General features: G+C 40.2%; 1 protein-coding gene across 6 annotated transcripts in view; it reads right to left on the bottom strand.

Moving 5' to 3' along the window:
- The window catches only part of LOC110962382 (semaphorin-5B-like), a 41,090-nt gene that overhangs the window by 16,788 nt on the left and 2,175 nt on the right, over positions 1-22,127 (bottom strand). For 3 of the 6 annotated variants that reach the window (XM_051941795.1, XM_022210329.2, XM_022210330.2), the window contains 8 exons: positions 16,411-16,469; positions 7,309-7,497; positions 2,493-2,592; positions 2,240-2,285; positions 1,524-1,586; positions 1,231-1,329; positions 514-727; positions 122-407 (listed from right to left, as the gene is read on the bottom strand). In XM_051941795.1, coding sequence (XP_051797755.1) covers positions 122-407; positions 514-727; positions 1,231-1,329; positions 1,524-1,586; positions 2,240-2,285; positions 2,493-2,592; positions 7,309-7,453 — 953 coding nt within the window. In that variant the 5' untranslated portion in view covers positions 7,454-7,497; positions 16,411-16,469. Of the gene's footprint in view, positions 1-121; positions 408-513; positions 728-1,230; positions 1,330-1,523; positions 1,587-2,239; positions 2,286-2,492; positions 6,044-7,308; positions 7,498-16,410; positions 16,581-22,127 lie in introns of those variants that run through there. The other 3 variants (XM_051941794.1, XM_022210328.2, XM_022210327.2) reach the window with 3 other exon arrangements.

Here is a 22,127-nt window from a genome sequence, read left to right as displayed (position 1 = left end):
AGAGCTGGGCTGTCGTGGTAAATTAGGTATGAGGAATATTCATATCCAAAACCCTGAGGGACCATGACAAGTTGGACTTTGACATATAAAATCAGTGAAATTGTCTTTTAACAGTACGCACACATTAGTGGTAAAGATGCCATAAATCAGGTCTTGCTCCGGTAGGTAGAAGGTGCTCTGCAGCTCGTTGTAGTAAAAGGGGATTTCTCCTGAGCGTGAGCAGTTGAGGCGGGCCTTCATGAAGGTGGTCCAGGTGTCTTCCAAAAGAAAACGTCCACCCATATCGTTCTTACACACCCGGGCCACTCGAGAGAACACCATCTTTCCGCAGTCGTTCTCAACAGCAGTTTCTCTCAGGAAGAAGTAGGCGAATCGACCAATCTCGTAAACGGACACGAAATGTGGCTCTGAAAGAGAAGAAAAAAGACGACGTCTCTCAACACAAATTTGGGTCAGAGAAGCAGGTCAATACGAGGCCAGTTAAAAGACAAATCAGCGTGGTGCTTCGTTCACCGTTGAGCCATTTGGAGTTGTACTGGGCGGAGCGCAGTGGCGGCATGTTCCCCAGGCTCCTGTAGATGACTGGGTCACGTCCGGAGAAATCAATCACCGTGGCAGCATACAGCTCGCCCTTTTCTGTTACCATGGCAGTGGAGTTGTGGCGCGGGTCGTAGGGACATCGGGCAACGCCGTTTACAGTGTCCAACACCTGACTGGTGTTAGAAACCTGACAGAAACAACACAAACTGAATATGGAATCCTCCTACTTATGTGGGTTGCAAAATGATTTGTTTCTTAGTTTTAGGGTTGTTTTTGACCTCTTATTCACTTTCAAAACTTTTAATTCATTCGTCTGGACTGAGTGATGCAATCTTGAGCAAATACCATCCCGAATGCACAAAACCACCAAAACAATTTATTCATGATCATACTGTGCCAAAGACTGCTTCCTTTTTAAGTACTGAAATAATAAGAGTGTAAATCAGTGGGATCTAATGGAACTTGATTATTTGACCAAAAGCTTATTTGATTTTTTTAAATAATTGGAAAACAAATTGATAATGAAAATAATAATTAGTTGCAGCTTTTTTTCTGCTTTACATTCTGTGGTGACTGAAATTTAAATGTGTTTAAAGTTTTTCACTCATTTTAGGCACAGGTGATTAGAATCGCTCAAACCCGATCAAAATGATAACTTCATCACGTGTCAGGGTGGGTTGTTGTACCAACCTGCCTGGTAATGCAGACGGGGGTGAAAGCGTTGGTCCCACACGTGAACAGCGTCCTGCCACTTATCAACAAAACCCGGATATAGTTTTGACATTCGTCCTGCAGACAAATACACCAGAAGCCAGTTCATGAGATGCCATTAAAATGTCAACAGCTGCTTCACTGCTTATAAAAAGGAATACATTGCTGAGCAGAGTAAATAACCTACATTTGACCAAAGACTGTATGAGGAAGATTTCTTATACAGTCTATGAATTGATCCTAATTTTGTATTACATGATATATCACGCTACCTCAGATTTGCCTTTGCTCTGACATGAACGCTTTGTTTCTTCATCTGGTGCCCATTCTGTTGCCTGAGGAAAGAAAGTCATATTTTAGGTCAGGGAGTTTTGGAATCTTAACATCGTAATGCAATGGACAGCAATTTAGAAAACTGGACTCAGTGCAACTGAAAATACACATGGAACAGGCTATATAACACCTATGGACAATTTAGAATTACCAATTAACCGGAGCATGTTTTTGGACTGTGGGACGAAGTCGGAGTACCTGGAGAAAACCCATGTATGCACAGGAAGAATATGCAAACTCCATGCAGAAAGATCCCAGAAAGACCGGGACACAAACCGAAGATCTTCAAGATAACCACCGATCCACTACGCAGCCCTCAGACCATTCAGTTACATGAAAGCACAGTGAGACACCCTAAGAAGCTCAGTATAAGGCAGATGGACTCCTCTTTTTGGTTCTTAAAGATTTAAAAATGAAGGAACTTCTTGACTGAAAGGTGAAACATTTTTAACAACCAAAAAGAGAAGTCTTGCTGCCTTCTATTGAAGCTCTTTTGTTTACCATGACCTGGAAATCTAAGAAGCTACACATACCCTAGAAGAGACACAAAACTTGAAATAAAATCCCTTTTCTATTTTGTCAATTTTGGAAAGTTAATTTAAAAAAAAATCACATTTCCTTTGTCTAGTGTTTACCATGACTAGACACACCTCACCTGTATGAGGGAGGCGTTGTTCAAACTCAGTCTAAACAGGAAATTTCTGGAAAAGAGATTTTTCACGTTAAAGGGAAAACAGCAGAGGCACACAGACTGCAGAAAATACTAGTATACTGCATGCAAACATCAAACCCTGTTGAATCCAATCATAAATATATATTTTCAGCTTTGAAATTGCACACTGGCAACATGCTGCATGTGGACTGGAAAGTGTGAGTGCTTTTTTGCTCCACATGCAGTTATTTGTCACCTTGCTCCGACAACGAGCTGGTTTCTGCTCAGGTCCATGGCGAGCTGGGAGAAATCTTTCACCCCCGGATGGGAGAACTCGGACACCCAAGACCTCAGCGCTGAATGGAGAAAGAACCAGAGGGTGAAGAGAGAGAGAGAAAGAAGGAAAATATAAAGGAAGGATGAGGAGGAAGAATGCAGGAATAGTTGGAAGAAGAAGAAATACGAGGGGCAAGAGGGAGAAGTGTTATGCAGTGTTTGACTGAGAATCATTTTCTACCAAATGGTACCTGGCTCGAAGCTCAGCTGTGTCACATTTCTCCCAAATAACTCAGCTGACCACCTGATCCCTGTCTGACAGCTTCACAGCCTCTCTTTAACCTTTGACATCGGACACCAGAATGAAAGCTGAGTCCAAGGCTTCAAGACACAGCAAAAATCTAGGCTTAGCTTCCAAACTGTGGGGTGGAACAGAATTTGCCTCTGCTCATGAACCAATTAAATATGGCCAGAACATGAAGACACAGGAAAGCATCTGTTTGTAAATGTCAGATATACACGACCATTCAAAAGCTTGGGGTTTTTCCATGAAAGCTTAGACTTTTATTCATGTGCTAACATAATTAGCCTTTCAACACCGTTAGCTAACACAATGTAGCATTAGAACACAGGAGTGATGGTTGCTGGACAGCTTCCTCTGTACCCCTATGGAGATATTCCATTAAAAATTCCCACCTAGAATAGTGATTTACCACATTAACAATGTCTAGACTGTATTTCTCACTCATTTAATGTTATCCTCATTGATAAAAAAATAACTGCTTTTCTTTCAAAAATAAGGACATTTATAAGTGACTGCAAACTTTTGAACAATATTGTAAGTTGAAGAAACATTTCTTTTTGCTTTTCTCTTGCTATATAACCAAATACATTTATAATTTGAGGCTATTAGCTTATCCACCTCAACACTTGAACCTGTATGGGTCATAGCAGCAAGTTGAGTAACATCACACAACACACATATGTCTTTGGATATTTTGGGTCTCCCATTCACATACATACTGCTTTACACTGGTCAGGCCATAATAAGCAACTTGTGCTTTAGTGTCAAGAGGTTTTCAATGTCAAAACTCGGGAAATTTAAATTGCCAGAGACGCAATTAGTGGAAGAGCCACTCTGCTGTCTGAGTCACGGCTGCTGGTGCAGAGTGTTGAGGTGTAATTCACTCATTTGTCTCCCAGTCTCCAACAATATGTCACACTGCGTCAAGCTGAAGATGATTACTTGTGCTTTTGTCTGAGCTTTTCACGCTGGTTTTAAGTGAGCAGAGGTTTGTTCAAAAAGGGAGATGTCACACACATTGAGTGCTTTTCAACAGTAAAACAGGAGTGGAATTTCAAATATATCGGAGAAGTTTAATATTAAGACCATAAAATATTATTGCTGATGTAGATAAAACAGACTAATTTGAACAATGGGGTTAAGAACCGACAATTTAAATATCAAACAATGCAAAAAAAACAAGGTTCTGACCCTACAAAGTCCTCCTACATCCATTTGAGCAAGCAGCTGGTAACAGAGGACTTTAAAAGAAGAATATGGTGACAATGGGTTTGTTGTTTTCTCGTTTTAGGTATAATATTCCATTTCTGCCAATAGACCTGTACCTTTGTTTGTTGCTTATAAAGTCATGAATCTTATAGATCATAATGTAGAATCTGAAGCTTTAAGTTTTGCTTTTTTGTACCAGGCAACTGATTCTTTGGTGGCAACAGCTGAAAACATCTGAAACGATCTCAAAAAACAACAATACAAAGGAGAAGGGTATTGATCATTGAAAATGTCAGACTGTTGAGCGAGTCCTTTGTGATAAAAACAAAAATAAGACTGAACTGATGGCGTTTCTTTAGGTTCTCTTTGGTGTGACCATCAGAATGCAAATGGTGAAAGCCATCACCATATTAATAGGAGTATTTTTCTATATATTAATTAAATAAATAAGGAAAGACAAAGTGGCCTATTGTCCTTAATTTCTCTCATTTATCTTAGCTTGTGGCTGCATCTTTAATTTGATGCAATTCTCTGTACTTTCATTTACATGGATTTAATAATACTGTTAAATATATTTTTTTTTACTATTTTTAAATGGTGCTGTATAACTAACACTGATTATTCTTGTAGATTCTATTACACAGTCTTGATTAAAAGCCTCTATCCATGCAGACACCATGACAGCAAACCAAAAGTGAACAATAAATAAAGTTACTTTTGGGAGTTTGAACAAGCCACATACAAAAGTGCAACAAATTAATCCCTCCCACAGTGTTTTTCGAGCAAATTACTGCTGTTGCCTCACCAAAATGAATGCTTGTTCCTTTCACTCGATAGCCAGCTTGTGGGACAAATCTATCCAAAACAATAACAGCACGGTTTGCCAGACGAACACTTTGAGCTGAATTTAAACTGACATCCAGTCAAAATAATACCATCAAAAGGCCCTTTCACAGTTGTTAGACAGCTGAAGGAGGACATTTAATGAGCTATGCTGCAGACACAACACCAAAACATTTATTAATTTCATATAAATCCCAGTGTACTGTACAACTGTCAAGCATAGCTCCAAAACACTGACACCCATAGGCTGCACTGGGTCCCACTGCAGGCTTTGATGACAAACACAACACCAGAAAATCTCTGTTAATGTCCATAAATGTCACCTGGGAGACTTCCATTATCTTACATTCAACACGGTGCTTTTATTCTTAAATAATGTCACATAACATTACATCACTCTGAAAAAAAATGACATTTGAAAGGTTATGAGCGACGACTGTGTCAAGATGCTCATTACAAACAAAACTGAACCGTCATTCTTGTCTGGTCTCAGACCGAACAGCTCTGAACAAGGGCAACAATACAGCATGAATACAAACCATCACTCGAGCAACTGTGATTTTCAGAGAGCTATTGAATCCAAATTGCTTTTGTGCACTTGCCTGTGTACATAATGACCTGTGGCAAAGCGCGGCCCATGCACACGTTCACATTCAAAACATTAATCCTGCGGTTAAGAAGGAGAAACGACTCGCACTGCAGCAGCAGTCCCGTTCCAAACTCCTCAGCCTTTGGCCTCATCAGTTAACTACGAGGAATTAGAAATCGAGATGCTGATTTATGCAAAGTCAGTCAAATGTAATAACAGATGGGGGGGAGAGATCAATTTTTCAGTCGCCAGAACACAACAAGCTTCAAACAGTCCAGGAGTCCAGTCACACACTTTCATACAGCAAATGTGCACATATAAATGGAGTGATGATCTTTTTATATTTCATGCACTGTCTTTTATTTTCTGTTTGCTGCTTGTCCCCAATCTGTGCCTGCATTTTGGCAAATGGGTGACCAGTATGACAACATAATGTTTGCCCTACATTAGATACAGCCAGACCTAGAAGAAAATGTGAAACTATGAATGGCTGTACAGCTTTAAGATCAGCTGTTTCTCATCAGTTCATCACATCATAATTACATGCAGATTATATATATATATATATAAGTAGAATAATTTTATCACTTAGCATGTATAATGAAATACATTACGGACAGTGAGGAGGCTTTTTTTTTGCAAATTCTACAAGAAAAACAGCACTATGTAGATAAATGAGTTAACAATAATCAATAACCAACCCTTCTTTTTTAATACAGATAGTGGTTCGGTCAAATTTATCGTCCAGGAGCATGAAAAATGATCACACTGCAAATGATCCAAGATGTTTTGACACGTATTGACAAAGTGTGCTTCGGCCCCGAGTGGCTCATTTTTCTTGGAGTGTTTTAACTTAACTATGTAATTAATCCTATGGTCACAAACAGACTCAAATTTTCCAGATGACCCTTTTAAGTTCTATTTAATTTGGTTGAAAGTTAAGAGCATCTTGAAGTCTTTGATCCACGGAGTGACTTTGACTTTAACAATATTCTTCAATATACCAATAAAGATTCTATTTTTAGTGGTATTTAAGAAACAGCAGAATAGAAAAGACTGAACTCTGCAGTTTACAGCTAAAAAAGTTAGATAAAATGGTGATATCACTACTTGACTGGAGTGCTTGTGAATTTTCATCAGTGTTGCTGCAGTGGATTACCAATTTATCTTAGAATATGGACAGTAAAGCCCAGCAACGCGGTACATTTGTTCTGAATGCTGAATCACAGATTGCAGAAGTTAGTGGAACAGAAGCTAACCCAGCTACAACAACAAGACTTCCACCCTCTATAAAGCAATATTTCCTCATCCAAGATGCAGGAGAAATTTAATTTGGTTTATTTGTCATGAGGCTACACAAATACACAAAGCAGAGTTCTCATATGGACTCATTAAACTTTACAAATGATCAGAGAGTTATTACAATCTGGCCAAACACCCTTCACACTCATCAGAGGGGAGGCTGGTTTTCATTCTACAAAATAACTGTACAAAACTCAGAGAATCGGACTCAAACAAGATCAGTTCAGCTTGTTTGTTTACCCTGGCACCAAAATATCATCCTAATGTCAAATATTCACTCTCTGACCTCTGTCTGCTTGTAATTATTAAGATTTTATATTATGTGAACCAAGACAAGGGATCGTTGCTGTTGATGCACTATAACAATGAATTAAAGGTTAATTTTGTTTATCTTCCTTGGATTCCAGTGCAGTGGTGACTAGAATGTCAGTGTTCTAAGCATTTGAAAAATTGCAAGTCTTGAGTATATTTTCATTGAGTCTATGGATGGATGGATGGATGGATGGATGGATGGATGGATAAAAGACAGACTGGTACTGATGAGCTCACCTTGGTAGGAGACAACAGGATGTTCCTTTCTGCTGCAGTCTGCAGGTTTGATGGGAGGCTGCTGGGACAAACAAATGGATGAGCAGACGACCAGCACAAGGCCACAGGGGGAGAAGGCCCACGCCCTCCACCCTGACGTAGCCATAGCTACAACCACATCCAGTCTTCTGTCAGGTCCTCAGGAATCACCTGTTGGAGCAGAGGGGATACTTATCAATCTGAGCAGTTGTCCAATGGCAATCAAACACGGCTGATGGAAAGAAACAGCGAGCAGGACGATAATCCTAATACTAAATACATCTGTGTGAGATTTTTAAAAAATATGAACTTACAGTCGCACACCCTCCCTTCTGTCTGCTCCCGAGTCCATCCATCTAAATTAGTTTTGCCAGTCCACCAGCCCCGCAGTCCCTATGCTGCCTCTGTCTGTCTGCTCTGGGTGTCCAGCCCCTCATTGTCAGCAGGACTCAGTCATGCCTAATTCACCTCAAAAGGCCAGAGCCGCCAATCTTTGTAATGCCGACTCTCAAGCCGAGGGTGCCATCAACAGAACTCTTTCTGTCTGAGGAGACCCATTCAAAGATGAGCCTGGGCCCTCAGCCAAACAGGGGGTGTGAACTTTGAACTATGAGCCACATGACGGGTTTTTGTGCCAGTCTTAAAATCCTTTTATAAACATCAAATCCGCATTAGGCTGACAATCTGATGATGATTTCAGACAGAAGGGTCATTTGAAAGGCTCTTCTTCATAGTTTACATAGATTATTGGTAAATAAGACAGTAATTTTACTGATAACTGGAGATGCTCTTTGATTTTGGCTGACTTAGAACAGGAAAAATATCAACCTGGAAAGTGTTTTTTTTAGACTGAATGCTAAATGCCTGTTCTCAGATAAGTAAACTTTAATCTTGTATGTGTATTGTATCATTAATCACCCCTAAAATCCTGCTCTAATTCTTCAAACAAGAGGAACAGGAACAGAATACATATTTGGTCGTGATGTTAAGGAACCAGTTGGGAACAGCAGAAGCAGCAATCGAAGAATTTCCCTCAGTGATGCCAAACAGCTTGGGTCAATGAAATAAAACCCAGCTGATGCTCTCTTCTCACCTCTGTGTGCTTGCTAACATGTGGATGTCTGGGCCAAAAAGAGGACTGTTGCCAACTTTACTGTTTCAAAACTACACATTTTACAGCTAAACATTCCCAAATATCTGCCTTCTCTGAGCAGGAACACACACAGAAAAGTTGTGGACAAACATTAGATGGTCATTTTAAAGAAATTCTCTGCATTTTAAACCTTAGAAAAAAAGATCTGGGAAAATGAAAAGTGTAACTGAGGTGCATAGTTTAAAAGTTTGCTGAAAAATGCAGACATTAAATTTTAACTGTCCACATCTTCAGCATGTTTGGACAATGAAGCAGTGACATATAAAAGATGAAATACATTTTTGAAATGACAGCTTTATATTTAAGCCCAAGCAGCAATCTCCATGGATGAACTGCTGAAAACTGCAGTTCCTCAATTGTCCACTTGAGGTTGGTGAAAATGTAAGTTAAACCCCATGGACCTCCATATTAAAATGACTGACTTTAAAGCAGAAATAAACACGTTGACTGCCTTGTTCATGTAAACAGTATGGGTGTTTAAGGCTTAAAGTTATGCATAATTAAGGGTGTGGCTGAGGATTCACAAGTGGGTGCCCTCATAGGACAGTCCATGGCTCGCCTCAACTCTACTGATTTTTGGATTTGCTGACATGAGACAGAACCAGGCTCTGCCAAGATGGTGTCAGCTGAAGCCACCACATCGAGTTTCAAAAGCACTGTGCAGGTAAACCTAAGGCTGATGTCACAGAGGATGTGTCTGTCTTTATATACAGACCATGTTGCAGTTAAACTACTGATTCAGATGACATACTTAAGCAAAGAACACAATGAAAATACCTGATGAAGCACTGAAAACGATTGTACTGTTAGCAAAAGCCTGTAGAGAAACTGTAAACGGCACAAGTGCATATTTTTGATAATAAGATTGTCATAGCTGACCAATAAACTAGTGTAAAAGCCTATAACGTTCCTCAATGCCACAGTTCAGCAGATTTGTTATTCTTTCACAGCAGCTTCTTCTGTTCCAACCCTCTTTTCCTTTAACCCTTGAACCCGTTTTACTGCAGCTGCTATGTGCCGTGGAGAATGGAAGCAGTGAATATCTGTCTGTCTACTGCTCACCGGGAGGACTGAATGTGTGCAGAGGCAGTGGTTTCTCAACCTGCTGGGGCTTACATTGCTGCCTAATGAAGCGACAGGAACAGAGCCTCCACCGCTGGCCTTGCTTTTGTTATGGGGCCATGCTCCTCTCACCATGCAAAGGCCGGCCAGTGAGAGGCCTAATGTTCGGGGATTTGTCTATTCAGTACAATGATGGCGAGCAACAGCAGACGTCCGTTGGATTCTTCAGGGGCACAAGGAAATGTACTGATGCAAACTCTTGCAAAGGCAAAGACTGCATATGCATCATCTGCGATGTACATCACAAAACAGGCATTTACATATCTGCCACCTCTGTCAGGTTAAGGGTAGTCAAGTAAAACTCTTTAGACACACCGTATGCCCAACCATCCACCCTGAACTTCCTCTTTATGGGTTTTACTGTGCTTTTACCACAGCATGGAACTTTCTCTGTTTCTTCTGAGCGAGGATACTTATTCCTAAGTAACACAACTGTAAGAGATCACTTGTCAGTACAGTCTCAACGAGCTTGGCTGTAGACTCTTCGTCATGTTTTGAATTGTTTAACCCATAAACGTCAGAAAAATCATTACGTGTGAGTGATCAGACATAATATTGCGTACATTTGGAAGAGCCACAACACATTTTGCTGCCAAGCGTAAACTGGGCCTGAGCTATTTTGGATTTGGAGAGCAGCACTGAGTGAAACGTAGGAAGTAAAAGCAACAAACATTTAAGCCTCGTCCTGTTTTCCTGGAGCCTTGAGCGTGTTAGAACATTCATTCATTCATGTAGCTGTCTGGGTTGGAAAAACACCATAAAGCCTTAACAACCTGTGAAGAGATTAGAAATACAGAGTCTGTGATTCATGTGACCTGTATGTGTTTGGACTGTGGGAAAGAAAAATAGGAACACGGAGTGAACATGTGACCTCCACACATGTGGAGCACAGCCAAGATTTTAACCCAAGGCCTTAGTCGCTGTGAGACACATTGAATTTCCAAAACACCAGGATATGACAGGTGTCTCTTTGAGCATCTATTACAGCTCTGTTTGCCTGCTGTTTTCTCTCTGGTCCTCAGTGAGAGTGAACGCTCTCTTCAACATTTCACTGAGAAAACCCAGACTCTACATAGCTCAGATGACTTGTTAAAAGTTTCTTGGTAAAGTAACACTTTGAGCATATCCAAATTTGCAGCGGCAGAACAAATAACCACAATTTTTTCTGTCTCTAGCAGCAGTTATGTTTTAGTAACAAACACCATGGGTAGAAATCTAATAGATGACTTCTTGCAAGAAGCTAAACCATAATATTCGTACTTTGGGAATGTTTGCACAATCACATACCACACTGCTGCACTGCATCACTGAGCAGCCTGTTGAGACAAGACTGAATTAAAAGCATCAATCTGTTCGATGCAAGATGCATGTAGGAGTTTATTTCATTATCTAGATAAAAAAAACAAGTTGGGCAGAACAAATAATGGCTGTGGACAAGCTGACTTTGATACTGAAAATAAGCCCTGCTGACCAAAACAAAAATTATAAGCGATCTTGTGAGATGGGTCTGTTGTCCATCACTTCCTGAGATGTAAACGAACTCCACAGCAGAAGCAGCTCACTGCTCACATCTTCTTTAAAACCTACATTATGCCCTTATATAGACACCTTACCTGCCGTTTCATTTTACTCTGACATTTACTACTGCTACTTTATTTACTGAAGGTCCTTAAGCTAAAGAATATTCAACCCAGTATGGTAAAAAGTTTCAATGATTCCCCTGATGCACTTGCAATATGGAGTTAATAAACGGGCTTAATCAGTATGCGAACTACACTGCAGCTTTTGTGGGCTGAAATTACATTTGTAAAGCGCTTTGATTTATCATATTTCTTTTTAATAAGAAAAAGAAGTAGAGTAAACAGATGAGCAGCAGATGCAGATGGTGGACTTCAGCACCATGTAAGGTTAGATCTGTTTTTTCTTCGTTTTATGGTGGTTACCATAAAGAAATGGAGAGAACATATGAAGAGATCTCAGAATTGCTGTTGCAAGAATTCACCCTTCAAATCTGAGAGGCCTGGAGCAGATTACAAAAGAAGAATGGTCCAAAATTCCATCTGAGAAGTGTAAGAAGCTTGTTGATGGTTATAGGAAGCGACTGTTTTCAGTTATTTCTTCCAAAGAGTGTGCAACTAAATATTGAGTTGAGGGTGCCAGCAATTTTGTCTGGCCCATTTTTTTAAGTTTTGTGTAAAGTTCTGTCAATTTTGGCTTTTTTCCTTCTGTTTTTTGGTGTTTTTCGATTGCACATCAAGGAAATGAACACATGTAAACCAAAAACATTTGTACCGTAATTGCAACAATTTCTGGGAGAAATTTTGCATTTTCTGGAAAAAAAATCCAAGGGTGCCAGTACTTTCTTCCATGACTGATCACTGACATCTTAATAATAATTATGCATGGCTTGATTCTCACAAAGAGGCTACTTCAAATTTTGAGTCATTGCCACAGGTTGTATTATGTCTGCAGATAATGGCCCGTTATTCTTCTTTCTCAGGTTGTTTCATCGATATATCTTTTTGTATGCTAAAGGTACACAATTATCCAGGAAATCACAAGAAAGCCTAAAGATCTGAGTGACAAAACACCTTCATTTTGATTGTTGTTCTGCTCTTGTACCCTTTTAATCACGTCACAGTCCCAAATGTTACCAAAGTTAGATGCTGCAGCCTGCAGAGTTTCCCCTTCACTTCAACATCTCAGTGAAAATGTTGTGACACATTAACAAGTGCTTGGGCAGAGTATCAGTGCCCCTGCAGCACTTCGTCACAGTTGTCCAAACTTTGCACAGCACACGAGTTTTTGTCAAACTTTCCGTTTTCCTTTCAGAAGTCAACATGAAGCCAGCTGCTGCCTGCTTGCTCTCTCTGCCTGCAACTTTTTCAACAGATACTGTATTTTCCTTTCTCACCGAATCCCATTGTTTTTAACCTCTTCATGCTGCTGAAGCCAGAACAATTCAGGTGGATTTCTCTTGTAGTAGACTGAAGCAGTGGAACAACCCATTATCGTCACTCCTTTACAAAAAAAACTGTTGTATTTGAAGTGTTTTAAAGTGTTCATACAATATTTAAGAAACATGAAACTTCTGTGTCTTCAGAAAGCCTTGCTATTTTTTTATTGCAAAAACTTTCTATTCAAGCACTCTTGTCTTTGTCTTAAGAAATACTGAAGAACATTTCAGTCTTTTCAGAAGCCAGAAGGGATGGCCCTCCCACGGTGTGTCTCACTTGGGTACCTTCAAACCATTGCTTATATATGAATGAGCCGGTTTGATGGAGGGAAGAGTGAGGCGTTACTAGCAGGTTACCAAGCTTGAATACATCCACTGGGCAGCCACACTGACACTGTGAAGGTCCTATTTCTTGCCAAACAGCTGTTTTACGTAATTGTATATGTTCTGATCTGGCTACAAAAGTCATTCGAAATCTGAACGTGTTTTACAGCTTTTCCACAGCGATTACACAGGCTATAAAACGAGCATGCTCTGACATTGGGTGAACATGTTGAGTGCGTTTCATTAAAATCCAGGCGTCCACTTTACAGAGGCGATATATGACAGAGAAACTAAATACAAGTGATTATTTCTTCATTCAGATGCCCTGCAATTTGTTCCTCCGTGGCATCAAAAATAAAAGAAGGGAGTCCAGCATCTGACCCTTGTGTATCAGCCTCTTGTCTAAACTCTCTCCGCCCGAGTACTTGGACTCCATCCAATTATCATGAAAAGAAACAGTGAATCCCCCCCACCTCCCTACACCCAAAAACCTGGGATTCTAAACTCCAAATTCCTTCTTTAATAAGAAAACGCCACAAAACAGCAACTGCCACCAAAGCAGATCCCTATAATTCTCTAACTGCAGCTTCTTGACAATAACAGAGACCTCACTTAAAAAGAGCAGTAATATTAATTACCAATGGAGTCAGTTCATGGAGATTTGTGAGTTGGAGCAAATGGACACTGAGAGGGCACCCAAAGTCTCTCCATCAAAATATTCAGAGAGGACCATTTCCGAGGCAGTGTTCTCAGCTCCTTCCTACTGGGGTGAATGGCCTCTCTGTGCAACCTGCCAACTATCTGCCAATGGCTGCTCTCTTTTACAAGTGAATAGACTGAGTTTAGCCACAGTTAAAAAGACACACTAACGTGCCATGGCTGCGCCACAATGGCCGCTCGGGTAATTTGCCAAACCTAATGATGCCGGTTTGGCCCCGGCGAGAGGAGGTAGAGAGCAGGAATCCTAAAGAGGCCCACAGCTGCACTGATCCCTCTTTTTCTATCTCCCCTCACTCCTCTCTGTCTCCCTCTGTCCTCTTATCGTGGACTCTATTTCTTCTGCTTTCTGGGCTAAATGACACGACCAGGATATACAGCCAAACGCATACAGCTGCAATCTCTCTCTGACAATAGCACAAACCCACCTGAAGGAAATCTTTCTGTTAGTGGAGATGATTGAAAATTACTGGTGTGCTGGTCCATTCCCCACTGCATGAATATCAGCGCAAAAGAAATGAAAAGACAGAAAGAGAAACAGTATGGCAGTCTTTCAGATCATCATAATGTGCATGTTTTTTTAGCATTTCTCTGATTAGCTTGTAGTTTCACCCATTAAACTGCTGCGCTATAGTTGCACTGATCAATCATTTTATAATAATTTTGAGCCACTTATATTTACTCATAGGCTAGAATCTAACACTAACCATACACTTCATCTGTGCTCTAGCAGGGGTTTTAGCATCGTTAGCATCTTTCAGCTTATTCAGCACTAAATTACACATTAGACTAGTGACAAGCTGATCAACATAACAAAGGATTTAAAGGCCAAAGAGCCAACACTTTTCCATGACCAAAACAAAACTAGAAGAAAAGCTAATTGTGGACTTCTACAGGTGGCCAGAAATGCAAGACTGTATACACAGCTGACTTGGCTTCATGTTAAAACTCTGTGATTTTTCAGTTTGGTGTTAATTTCAACAGAGGTCTTCAGCCAGATGGTCCAAAAATACACAATAGTGCAGCTTAGTATGTATAAATAGCAATGATGGGGGGCAAATGAAAAAAAGAGCTCCAGTCTAATGGTATATTGATTCAGAATATCAAAAGACTAGACTATAATTTCATTTTACTCTTTGGCAAAAGTGTTAATCAATCAAGCAATAAGGCACTAAGCACAGAATACAGGGAATGGTTTGCAAAGTATTTTCAGCTGAAATGCATCAACAACTATCTCCAAACAAAAGAAAAATCATTTTTGCATATTCTCCAAGCGGACACAGTATTCTTCTAAAAGCAGTAGATCTGCAGACAAACATCACAAAGAGCAGAATGTTTCCTCAATCCACACCTCTCCAGTCACTATTGACCGATCCTATTGAACAGACGTCTGTGGACAAAGAACACCTCTGCACTGAGGCGGGATGTCTGAAACGACCGGCCATTAAATGACTGATGCTCCCTGCTAAGGTCACATCATGACAACTGAACCATCGCTATGACGACCGAGCAGACTCCACCCACTGAAGAAGACCATGAGATCCCAGAGAAAGCTCCAAAGAAAGCCTGCAAGTCCAGGATTGCTCGTGAATATTCAGTCTTTGACTTCAATCATGTGTGATTAGCTGATGATTAAAGATGAGCAGCTGACACCGTTTTAAAAAAGGACTCTGATAGATTGTAAAACTGCTTGTATGATACTGTTTGCCATTGAGCAGCCCCTAGAGATGGACAAAAACATTCAAATACAGCGAGACCATTTCAGTGGTTAGTTGTAGAATAAAACATGCTTGTATGTGACTCTTTTAGGATATTAAATTGACTTTTTTTTTTTGTTCGTTAACTACTGCATTGTACAAACTTGTATTACTCATGGCTGAGTTTACCTGAGTTACCTTGTTGTGCAAACACCAGACAGTCTGTGGCTGTAGTTTGGGTGACTAACAGTCTGAGCATGTCAATTACTAACCCATTCCATCCAATTGATGCTGCTGTCATGGCCAAGCATCTCAAAATCCACTGACCAAAGCATGTTATTTTCCAGCGATGACTAATTTTCATTACTGACGCTCATTTCATTCATACTGTAGATCTTGCAAATGATTAAAGACAGCCTGTTGCCAGCAATCATATCAAAAGCCAAAGACACTAATAGCACTTTGTTTTCTATTTCTGGTATAGAAATAAAAGCATATTAGCATCAGGATACCAAGAGCACCCTCTATAAAATGGACTTTTCTAAATCATCAAACGTTACACTCAGTGCTACGTGTAGCTCTTGCTTGATAAAAGGTTTGTCAGTGAAATTGTGAGGCAAATAATAATTTAAAAAATACACTGAGGCATAATTTTAGAAGCCAGACTGAGGTTATTGATCCGGAGCTGGGAGTCCTCCGTCTCCCTTCTGCTACACTATTCCCATGCCAAATTTCAGCACTTATGCCTCAGACAGAACAAAGGAAAAATGCACCACACACCACCTGAAACCCCCCAGTGTTAGCAAATGGTTTTCCACACTACGTGTTGCCTCCGAAGTCAGAGGCGGAGAGATATACGTTCAGGATGAAGATGAACAGGGAGGAGGGAGAGGTGAAGGGTCAGATTATAAATGATGAGAGGAGAAATGAGGCTGCACAAACAGACAAACGGGCAGGCAGGCAGGGGGAAAAAAAACGGTCACAAAAAGTAGCAGACACAAAGATAGAAAAGGACAACACAAAAGAATAAGTAATTGCACTGACACAGCCAGCCTCTGCATGGGATACGTGCATGCATGCACACGCTGCACAAATCTACAAAGAAATAAACTTACTAGTTCACCATCACCGCCAGACAGATTCGGCAGACGGGCGAGTGGCACGGATCCCGACGCTTCACATGGTGGGAGAGAAAGGAAGAGGTATGAAAAAACAAGAGGGAGAGAACTTGTTACACATCGGCACACAGTAGCACGCTGACCAGAGAGTGTGCGGGAGGTGGGGGGATTCAAAGGGGTGTGTGATGGGGGAGGCTGGGGGAGCGAAGCGTTTCTGTTTGTGCGGAGCAAACTGTTAACTCTCTCAATAGAAGAGGGATGCGCTGCCCTGTGAGATCCTGTATTAGCTTTGGTTCAAAATTAGGTCCCATTAAGGTAGTGATCGACTCATTTTGTGGTGTTTTTTTGTACTGAAGATGCTACAGATCACTAATAAATAGGTTCATGCTAAACTTCTGCAAGCAAATTATGACTTAAAGGTACCTTGTTGGTATTTTAATCACTACTACAGGTATGGAGCAGAGGTTTTATGAGATCATTTGTTTTCCTGCTGCATATGAGAACACAACTACACACATTCTTGTAGCAGGTTTTATGCTATTCCACTGATCAACAGGTGGTGGCTGTAACACACCAAGTAGCGCAGCAATGCACCAGCAAAAGCAAAGGAGAAGAAGGCTGTTGGCTCGCAAAGCTGAATGAAAACAAATGTTTAGTGAGAATGGAGATGTACTTGTTACATCTGTTAGAATTTAAACAGGTGTTCTGGTGATAAATATCGAATGTAAAGATATTTTGACTTTCTTTCAATGATGATGTAATATAGAAAGTATTGCCTCTGTGCACATTTAGGAGGTTTTTATAGTCCGTTTTTATCTTATAGCCACACTTCTATGTGCATTTTCATACAGAAATAGGCTTTTGTTTCAGCTTTAAGGGTTAGTTCAAGTCATTTATCAGGCAATTTGGCGCCTTCAGCTTCTTAAATATGAAAGTTTACAGGAAAAACCCAAATGACTAATTGATGCGTAAATTGCTAAAGTAATCTACAGATAAATAATTATTAAAAGCAGTATATCTATATGCACATAGTTTCACATGTAGTTTGAATCTGGACTGGGAAGTCAAACTATTTTTTCAGTAAAAGCAAAGTGTAAGAATTTAGTGCTAACAGTTAATATGCATCAAGTTTCTCAGCTGCTCAGGACTGCTGGATACTTTCTTCAAACCGTCTAAATCACTGGACATAAAGTGGGATGAGAGGTAGGCGCCCTGGGCTTCATTTAAAATGAGCCGTTGTCTTAGTGGAATACAGCTGCAGAATCAACAATGTGTAAATGAATCAGGAAGCAGAGTCAACAACAAACTTCATTAGTTCAGACAAATATTTTGTTAACCTAAACAAAGAAAACTTTCAATTTATTCACCCACAAGTTTGGCTGACTGGTGGCACTGATAAAATCCTAAAATGCAGCCGCAGCCCAGCTTTCACCAAAATATCAAAATAGTCTCTTAAATACAACAGCATTACAACTATACTTAAAGATCTGTATATGATAATATCATCTTTAAACCGATTCTAGAGGGAGGAGGTTTTGTTTGAATAAGAATGTAAAAATCCTGATAAAAATACTGTGTCAGAACACTACAAGTTTTGAAATGACAACAGTTCAATCTGCACCTCTCTGTCACAGAAATACGACAATTACATTTTAGATTTTTTCTTTTTATGATCTTTCCCTTTTAGGACTCATCCAAATCCCACTGTATCATTTAATGAACGCATTCTCATCCTCATTCCTGAAAGGGTTTCAGTTTGTTACACACATGTGATATTTACTTTAGGAATCTAACATAACTGCTGGCATGCTGAAGCTGCGCCTCGTCTCTGAACAGTACTGCTGATTGTAGAGAGGCGTAGAGAATGTTTATGAAGCTATAAAAATAAAGATTCATAAACATTCAGGATTAGCGACATTCAAATTAGCTTTCAAATAGCATTCTACATACAAATTTTAAGTAAACCTTGAGTTTGGGATATTTTATTTCAAACACAGTTTGTTTTACCAGGATTAGAATGACGCTTTTGCTCAGTGGCCTAGTTGATATTAAGGTTAAAAAGACCAAGATAAAGTAGTGCTGTATGGACACACATTGTTTTTCCAGCTTTGTGTGAACACATTCAATCAACCCTATTCCTGTTTGTGTCAGCCAGCAGGAAATATGACAGGCCGTCCTGCTGTTGACAGAGACACCAGTCAGGCATGGCTGTAGAAGTGGCTGCCAATCTGATAAGGCGAAGGGGTGACCTCCCATTCAGAAATTAATGGCACCAATAAATCAAATGCACTGCAAAACGACAGGCTCGTTTAACTTCCAGTGTGCCCAGCAGAGCATAAGAGACGAATAACGCTTCCCGGCCCCATCCTCAACTTTTACAGAGTGGGATATTCATCTCTCTCGGCCTCACTCGCACCACAGCGGAGCACCAAAACCCCCCAGAGAGGATGAATGGCTCGCTCCTGTGCAAACTTCAGGATGACCTCCTCCGGCTCTGTTTTTACAGCCCTCCTGTCACTGCCAGGGCTGAAAGATTACAGGCACAGTGAGACGCAGGGGAGAGCTGAGCAAAAGCTAAAACCGGACCAGTGAAAAATAGCCAGCTTCGAACGTTACGCAGGATAGTGGACTTCAGGGGGGCTGAAAGACGGCCAACAAGCTGTCAAACTAAACAAGTGAATATGATGGTAACTTCTATATCACCTTGTGTGATTCTGACAATATATCAGCACTGCTTCAGAGCTCCATCAGTCACTTGTGTTTGCCTCTAAGTGCCTGCGCATTATGAAAGCATCTTTTATTTTTAGTGCAATAACTTCGAAGCCAATTAGGTTAACCCTCCTGCTGTGTTTCAGGTCAAATTCCATTTTAGAGTTTAAAATCAAAGAAAAAAGTACTTCTTTCAGTTGGAAACTTCTTCTGATTGACTGTAATATAAATGAAAATAGTTCATTTCACATGTTTCTGATTCAGAAACGACGTTGAAATATAGTTTACTTTCAATACAAATCCTCATTTGTCTTGATTTTAAGACAGCAAGTCAGTTTGGCCCTGAACAGAAGAGGTGTCTCATGTGGAGTTATGTGACGATCGGAGTACGACTGTCTGTCTGTTTTCAACATTATTCAAAAACAGACAAATGGATTTGGATGAAACTTTCAGGAAAGGTCAGAAATGACACGAGGACCAAAGGATTAGATTTTGGAAGTGATGTGGCTTATAGTCTGGATCCACGGATTTGGTAAGGATTTCTGTATCATTGCGAGATAGCAGCACGGCGTCACTGTAACTATGACAACAAGTGAACACTACATCAGCTGCATGTTGATGATCACATGATTGCGATCCAGCTACAAACCGACTACTGTGGACTTTTCGACATTTATCCATCGGAAATCATACAACGACTGAGCAGCTTTGGCAAAGTGCTGCATTCTGAGTGCTTTTCTTGTTTTCTAAATGAATTAATCAAAGCAATTTGGCATTTTTATTTTAAAAATTCTATTTTGTAGAATAGAAGAGTTTGGTTTTTTTTACAGAAAATGTGCTGCTAATATCATCATGACTGTACTAGTGTTGATTAATGAATTTTAAAATCCCCACAGTGTCCATTAATCCACGTCCAGCTGCGGAGGAGGCCTACAGTGGTTACCCAACAACTCTTAACCCCCAAAACCAGCACCCCCAGCCCACTCCCCCCCACGTCACAGCCTTCAATGGGTGCCTTGTGCAGCACATAGAGCTCCACTGTGAAACACCTCTGTGTGTCACAAAGAAATATTGACTCTTAATACTTCAAACATTCGACCTGTTCCGTCGTAAAGACCGACTGTGTTGATTTTTGAAAACCCTGCAGTCGCTGAGGTTTACCTTTCGACTGGAGCAATAAAACCCTGCTTACAGGGGTCCCACATACACATCAGTAGAAACACGGGGGGGGGGCAGCTGCAGATTAGAGGTTAGAGAAGCAGCTCAGTGACACTTATGGTGAATCAGATGAATCTAAGCTTGGAGCTGGCTTGTCAAACTGAAAAAAAAAAGTGTATTCTGGGTCTAACAGCTCCAAAAAGTCATATTTACACTCCATATTTTGATTATTTGTTGTGTAGAAATAGAAATGTAAAAATGAGAGATTGTGGTTTTAGGAGCAGGCGACCAATATGAGCTTTTTCTTGACTGAGGGTTTGGGTCATCTCAAAACTTTGACTGAAAACTGTAATTCACTTGTCATTGAAAAGCTGCTGGTTCAACTCCCGAAATAAACTGAGTTATTGTTTATGAAAGTTGCTAGTAAGTATTTTTCTCTCTGCTCTGCCTCAGCGTCTTGTGTGTGTTCAAATGCCAACATTGGCAATCTGTGGTTATCAATGGTGCCTTCTGGGGAAAAAATAAAGTTTTAACAAGTTTCCCTGAATAAATAAAGGTTGAGCACGCTCACGCAAAAAGTCAGTCTTCTCTGAATTTTGGTCTGTGTGAGTGGAGAAAACCTGAACACCCAGCCGCCTGTCCATCAGTACCTCAGCGCTATACTTGCTCTTTTTCTCCTTTTCCACTTCAGCCCTGACCTCATGTGAAACTGTGGAGGTCTGTGGGTAACACATTCAAGCATCCAGTTTAATGATTTAATGCCACTTCCATTTAGGGGCTTATACATTGGCAGCAGCAGGGTCGTTGCATGTAGCCAGGGCTCTTAGCCGCTCTTTTTCCATTTAGTTCCAAGGCAGATTTTAAGCTGATGCTAACAAGGTGGTGGAAAATGAAATGCAAAGTAAAACTACCGTACAATAATGTCTTTGACTGTTAAATAGCATTAAACGCACTGAATATGTCTCACATAATCTGTCCCTGGCTGTCTGCGACTAATTTTCCAAGCTAACTTTCAGTCTTTTCGCCTTTGTTCTGTCGCTGGCTTCATTTATTTCACTGTGGTTTGAATAATAACATAACAGACAAAGCTGATAAGATGTTGTGATGAATTACCCTCCAAATGAAACCAGTGGTAACTGTGATTGCAGAAAACACCCTCTCGTTTGTCAGTTCAGCAGTGAAAGGGATCTTTAGTGAACAACTTTTAATTTGTTTGTCTGGGGGAAAAAAATCATCTTCTGTATATAATGTTTGCTGCAATTTTGCACTGTGTGTTTCTAATTTATTTATTCTTGTACTGCCTTTATACTTTTTCTTTTGGGAGCTGCTGTAATGGTGAACTGTCCCCACTGTGGAATCAACAAAGTTTATCTGGATCTTAATCTTAAATATCTGTTCATATTTGACAGTTTTGGATGCACAATTTGTTACGTGTGTCACATGGACAAGACACAGTTTCCTACAACAACAAAAGAGACAATAAGGACGAGCAATGTCATTGAAACGTCTCCTAAAAACAGCATTTCTTACCTTTTGCTGGCAGTAACATGATTATTAGGCCCCAAAATTATCTTATGAGTTGTCCTGATGTTGTGTATGGCATGTTACATGCACTATAGCATTTTTAAAAACCGTCTAAACAGCTCTCTGAGAGGCAGTTTCTACTCGCACTCTTAAAAAAACCTTTGGGCTCATAATTTATTTACTTATTTATTCATTTACTTTAAATCAGCGCAGCAGTTTGTTTCAACCTTTTTGAGTTAACACAACTTCTGATGAAATTATGTTACGCCAACAAATATTAGGCTTGCAGAATTTGCTTTTCCTGTACAATCAAAGGCATTCTA

Source organism: Acanthochromis polyacanthus, chromosome 22 (assembly GCF_021347895.1).
Source record: "Acanthochromis polyacanthus isolate Apoly-LR-REF ecotype Palm Island chromosome 22, KAUST_Apoly_ChrSc, whole genome shotgun sequence".
Taxonomy (NCBI): domain Eukaryota; kingdom Metazoa; phylum Chordata; class Actinopteri; family Pomacentridae; genus Acanthochromis; species Acanthochromis polyacanthus.
This window is presented reverse-complemented; position numbering and strand designations above follow the sequence as displayed.